The sequence below is a fragment of the Tenrec ecaudatus genome, chromosome 6, assembly GCF_050624435.1.
Source record: "Tenrec ecaudatus isolate mTenEca1 chromosome 6, mTenEca1.hap1, whole genome shotgun sequence".
Classification (NCBI taxonomy): domain Eukaryota; kingdom Metazoa; phylum Chordata; class Mammalia; order Afrosoricida; family Tenrecidae; genus Tenrec; species Tenrec ecaudatus.
The window spans coordinates 76023437-76029436 of NC_134535.1; the positions used below are offsets into that span (position 1 = coordinate 76023437).

Here is a 6000-nt window from a genome sequence, read left to right on the forward strand (position 1 = left end):
CACCACTTCCTTACCCCCCCTACCCCCCCACCCCAAGTCCCCCCGGAACTGTCGGTCCCGTTGTTTTTCCTCCAGATAGTTCATCCAGCCTGTCCTATTCAGACAGACCTGTGGAGACATTAACATGCACGAAAACAAGACAGAGGAAAACAAAGCAACAGTATACAACCAGACAACAAAACAACAAAAACAAGCCACTGACAAAGAACAGAACAAAACAGTTCACAAGAGAAAAGCTTGTAGTTAGTTCAGGGATCGTTTGCTGGCCCTTAGGAGCGTTTTCCAGTCCAGTGTGTTGGGGCACCATGCCCTGGCCCCAAAGTCCACTTTCAGCATTCCCTGGGGACCTTGCCACTCCATTCCCTTGCTGTTTCGCTGCACTCCCCCAGTGATTTGCCTCGGTGTGGTGGGATCAGGTCAGGTGCAATTCCCACACTGTGTCTCCGGTGCTGTCCCCTGTATCGCCCTTAGTCACTGAGGGGCATCATGTCTCATAGTAGGGCCAGCCATGTTGTTCTCTCTGTGGACTGGCTGCTCTACTCAGGAACATCATCATCACGGCCTGGTGGGCCAGGCTGTGCTCCACTCTCTCCTCCTGCCCCCTCGTCTGCTCCCGTGTGCTCTGATCAGATATGTCCATCTCCCGGAGCTGCAGAGTCAATGTCATCCTTTGGAACAAATTCTTTTTGGGGGAGGGGCAGGAATCCACTTAATTTATGGTGCTGGGGCCAGCCTCCCAGACCTCTCCACTGGTTCCCTACTCCACGCCGGGTTGTTGCATTCACACCTTGCGACACTGGGTTGAAGTCTGGTTCTTTTAGTTCTTAAATGCTTTCTCTTCCCCCACTATCATGATCCCAATTCTACCTTACAAATCTGGCTATATCACAGGATGTACACTGTAAAGATATAAAATGGAAACACAGGGAATCTAGGGCGGATGATCCCTTCAGGTTCAGTGGTGGGAGTGACGATACTGAGAGGGTAGAGGGAGGGTGGAATGGAAAGGGCGAGCCGATTGCAAGGATCTACATGTGGCCTCCTCTTTTGGGGACCAACAGTGGAGGAGTGGGTGAGCGGAGATGTCAGACAGGTAAATATATGACAAAATACTAATATATAAATTATCAAGGGTTCATGAGTGAGGGGGAGCAGGGAGGAAGGGGAAAAATGAGGAGCTGATGCCAGGGGCTTAGGTGGAGTGCAAATTTGTCAAGAATAATGAGGGCAATGAATGTACAAATGTGCTTTACACAATTGATGTATGGATGAATTGTGATAAGAGTTGTACGATCCCCTAATAAAATGATTAAAAAAAAGTAGCTAAGACTACATGGACAGGGCACACCATGTGATTCTAGGGTTATAAATAATCAAGTCCAAGATCAATGGAAGGAGTTGCATTAGGATTTACATTCTGTACCCGCAGTTCGCAGATGGTTAAGGAGGACAGAGAAAGCCCCCAATGCATTGGCCTTGGCTCATGTGGATTAATCCTTCATCGAAGCCTCTCAGACCACTGATCAGGCATATGAATACTCCTGCCCTCAGACAGAGCACATTGGAAAGTGGATTAAAGCAGATACAGTTAGGTTAAAATTTAAAAGATTACTCTTTGCCTTCCCTTTTGATTTATTTTTGACTTGTTCTAGTTTTATTATATTCTGTTTTCTTCTGAATTAATCTTTTCTGGTGTCTTGTTTAGTTTTTTTTTAGGTATGATTTTATTTGTAAGAAATCCAACATTGGTAAATGAAATGTATAGAGTAATGAAATGTATAGTTTTTTGGGTTATGGCAGGGAAGGTTGGAGGGCAATGGGGAGATAATAACAAAAGGTTTAAGAATGAAGAAAATGTTCTACAATTGATTGGGGTGATGACTGCACCACTCTTTAAAATATATTTAAAACATTGAATTGTACAGTATGTGAATTATATGCCAATAAAACTGTTAAAAACGATGCAAATTAGAACAGCAAAAATGTGTATAAATCTAGAAGGAGAAATGTTGTGGGAAACATTAATTTCATAGTTTGATATTCCTGTCTAGTAAAAGTTTCTATAATTCTGTAGCAATATTTTTTGATTTATCTTTGCAAACTAATAGAAAAAAACATTGTATAAAACCTGAGGGCAAAAAACAAACAAACAAACACCTGAGGGCACTCAGAAGGGTCACAAGGAATGGATGGCTCAATCAGGGTAAAGCAGGGTGAAGTACTGCACCAATGAAACACATAGGATCCCCTGGCTCCTTGAGTCTTCCTCACCCCCCCACTATCATGACCCCATCCTGCCTTTCACTGCGAGCTAGGCCAGGTACAGATAAGAGCTCTAGACACACAGAATCCAGGTCAGATAAACCCTCAGGAACAGAAATGAGAGCAGCAAATGTGGGAGTAGGGGAAAGGTGGCAAGGGGAGGTGGGAAGAAGCTTTGGGGGAAGGGACGCTTCGTTTGGTGTAAGCTGTGGAATTAATTAATAATAATCTATAATTTATCAAGGGATCACGAGGGTGGAAGGGGGAGGGAGGATAAAAAGAGGAGCGGATACCAAGGGCTCAAATAGAATGTAAATGTTTAGAAAATAATGATGGCAACAGATGTACAAATATGCTCGATACACTTGATGTATGGATTGTTATAAGAGCTGTAAGAATCCCCAAGAAAATGATCTTAACAAAACAACAGCCACCCTGAAGGGAGGGGTGTAGCTTGTGGCATCAGCGTGTTGGGAGTGCACTGCCTTCACATCTTCCTGCCATAGGGCCTTGGTTAGTATCAGCTGTGGCCCCTAGCCTCAGTCTGATGACTCTCTTAGAACCCCTGATACGCTTCTTCTCTTCTTAAACAAGAAAATCCACTGTCACTGAGTTGATTCAGACTCAAACACCCCCATGTGCTGCAGAGTAGAAGGGCCCCATAGGGTTTCCTTGGTTAAAATCCGAATGGATGGGCCATCTGCTCCAGCAAGGATCTGTACTCTGGAAACCCGATGTAACAGCAGTTCTCAACCTGCAGCTTGAGACCCTTGTGGGGGTCGAAGGACCTTTTCACAGGGGTGGCCTAATTCATAACAGTAGAAAAATGACAGTGATGAAGTAGCAATGAAATAATTTTATGGTTGGGGGGCACCACAACATGGGGACCTGTATGGAAGGGTCGCTGCATTAGGAAGGTTGAGAACCACTGCTATATAAGGTCACCATGAGTCAGAACTGACTGGATGGCAGTGAGAATAGGTCCTTTTTAATGTAGTAGAATCCCAGGCCTTTCTTCTGTGGTACTGTTGGTTGGGTTTGAACTAGCATCCTTCAGAGCAGTAAACAAGCACACCCGTACCATCCAGGGATCTTCTCTCTTCTTACAGCCAATGCATAAGGTTCCTGTGTGCTCTTGGAGACATGCCATAGAACTTCCTGAGAAAATGCTCTCCTTGTTATTTCAACTCAGTTCTTGATGCAGTCTGACTATGCTCACCTTTGTGCTGTTATGTTAGAAACAGAGAGCGACTGTCTTACCACTAGATCCCTCAGACATTTCTGCTGGAGGCTGAGAGAGGGACAAATGCACCACTACACAGGGTGGATCACAGTCATAGAAAGGAACAGGCAAGCTCTTCTATGGTCTCTAGGTGGGCGTGTTAGCTGGATGCCAAATACTTAGATATCATCGTTCATGACAGACATAGACCTCTGATACTGCTATCACATTGCTCAGGACTCCAGAATTGTCTATATGATGCTAAGTGTACTTCTCCAAAGGCTTCGCTCTGTTACATTCTACCTTATCCTAATAATTCATGTTTTGATTGTGGGCTATGAGATGTTGTTTGGCGCCATCAAGTAAATTCTGATCATGGGGATCCATGTGACTATGAGTAGGATTGACCAGCCTGTCCGAAGCAGATCAACAAGTCTGTCTCCCATAGAACCACTAAGAGGACTTGAACAACCAACCTTTTGGCCAGTAGTCAAATATTTAACTTTTGTATCACCAGGACTCCTTGGGTGTGGATAAGAGGTGTAGATTAACCTTTGTTTTCATCCCAATACTTTGGCCAGGTAGCCTTTCTTATTTCTTTGAGGTGTTGCATAGATTCTGTTAGACTGAGGTTGAAGTTCAGGTCCTGAAGGTGGGTGGGGGGAGCAGTCAGGCAGCCGACATCCCTGAATCCCTTTAGGATGAGGGGGCATGCCTCTTCATCATGTGCAGCAGGGCCCCTGTCACCTCTTTGTTCCGAAGGGTGTAGATGATGGGGTTGAGCATGGGAGTGATGACTGTGTAGAAGAGGCTGAGGATTCGGTCCACGGTCACCGAGGAGCCTGCCCGAGGCCGGATGTAGGTGATGCTGGCCGTTCCAAAGAAGAGGGTGACCACCAGCAGGTGAGAGGAACAGGTAGAGAAGACCTTGCGGCGACTCTGGGTGGAGGCCATTGCCAAGATGGCACTCAGGATGCGGGCGTAAGAGGTGACAATCAGAGAGAAAGGGATCATGATGAAGACCACCGTGGCGGTCACCACCGAGACTTCACTCCTGTGCCTCCCTGCACTGGCTAGCCTCAGAACGGGCAGGATGTCGCAGAGGAAGTGCGGGATGAGGGGGCGGCGGGGGAAAGGCAGAGTGAAGATGAGGGAGGAGTGGGTGCTGGCTGTGATGATGCCCATGAGCCAAGAAGAGCCGACCATGGCCGTGCAGGTCCGCTGGCTCATGAGGGTGGCGTAGTGCAGGGGTCTGCAGATGGCGGCATAGCGGTCGTAGGCCATGGCTGTGAGCAGGCAGCACTCTGAGATGCCCAGGACAATGAAGACGTACATTTGGGTTGCACAACTCTGAAAGGAGATTCCCCGGGGATGCAAGGAGGTGAGGTCAGTCAGGGTCCTGGGCACGATGTCGGTGGTGTAGAGGATTTCGACCACTGAGAGGTGGCGCAGGAAAAAGTACATGGGGGAGTGCAGAGCAGGGCTGGTCCACGTGAGGAGGATGATCACGGCGTTGCCCAGCAAGGTGACCAGGTAAATCAGAAGCACCACCCAGAAGAGAGGGCCCTGCAGTACCCGGAGGTCAGAAAATCCCAGAAGGAGAAATTCCGGCAGTAAGGTAGTCTGGTTTGTCTTATCCATCACTTCCGGACAGAATCTGTGGCCGAGAGAGAGAGAGAGAGAGAGAGAGAGAGAGAGAGAGAGAGAGAGAGAGAGAGAGAGAGAGAGAGAGAGAGAGAGAGAGAGAGAGAGAGAGAGAGAGAGTTTATATAGAAACGACCGGCATTTCGGTAATGTAGTAGCATGCTTTTCCTCTGGTTTCTCTCAGCGCTAAGGGAGAGAGATCATAGCTCAGTGGCCAAGACCAGGGGATATCAGAGGGATTACATGATTTTCTTGGAGCCTTATTATTATTTTCCTCATGTATCATTTTACTCTTTTAAATTTTTTCCATTTTTGGGGAGCTCTTACTTGTAAATTTAACTCAAGCATAATTATACAATTGCTGCCATCATCATGTTCAAAACACTTTCTTTTTGAACTTTGTTATATCAGCTCCCCTTGATACTCTGCTCCCCTACCCTACCCGTCAGGAACCCTTACTATGATATTATATATTATTATTAATTTTTGCCGTGTCTTACACCTTCAATGTACCCCTTTACTTACATTCTGTTATTTGTTCCCCTCGATTGAGGTTATAAAGTCATCATTGCGATTGGTCTCCCCCGCCCCTCTTCCTGCCCCGCAGGGAACCATTCCTCCCCTTTATATTTCTGAAGGGTTTATCTGTCTTGGATTTCATGCATTGAGCAAACTTAATTGTACAAATGAACATACGCAGGTCTCACAAGGTTAAAGACCATAGAAGCAAGGGGAGGAAATATTAAAGAAGTAGAAGGAGGATAGTTATATGTTTCATCAGAGCTATACTGCACCATGGATGTATCATCCCTTCTGTGTGGCCCTTCTGTGAGGGACTGTCCAATTAGCTTACAGGTGGGTTTTGGGTCTCC

At 46.4% G+C, this 6000-nt stretch overlaps 1 protein-coding gene across 1 annotated transcript; it reads right to left on the reverse strand.

Moving 5' to 3' along the window:
- Positions 1-4180: 4180 nt before the first annotated feature.
- Positions 4181-5125, reverse strand: OR10P1 (olfactory receptor family 10 subfamily P member 1). The gene has a single exon (XM_075553244.1). It carries the CDS (start codon positions 5123-5125, stop codon positions 4181-4183), a length of 945 nt encoding a protein of 314 aa, XP_075409359.1.
- Between the last annotated feature and the right edge of the window lie 875 nt (positions 5126-6000).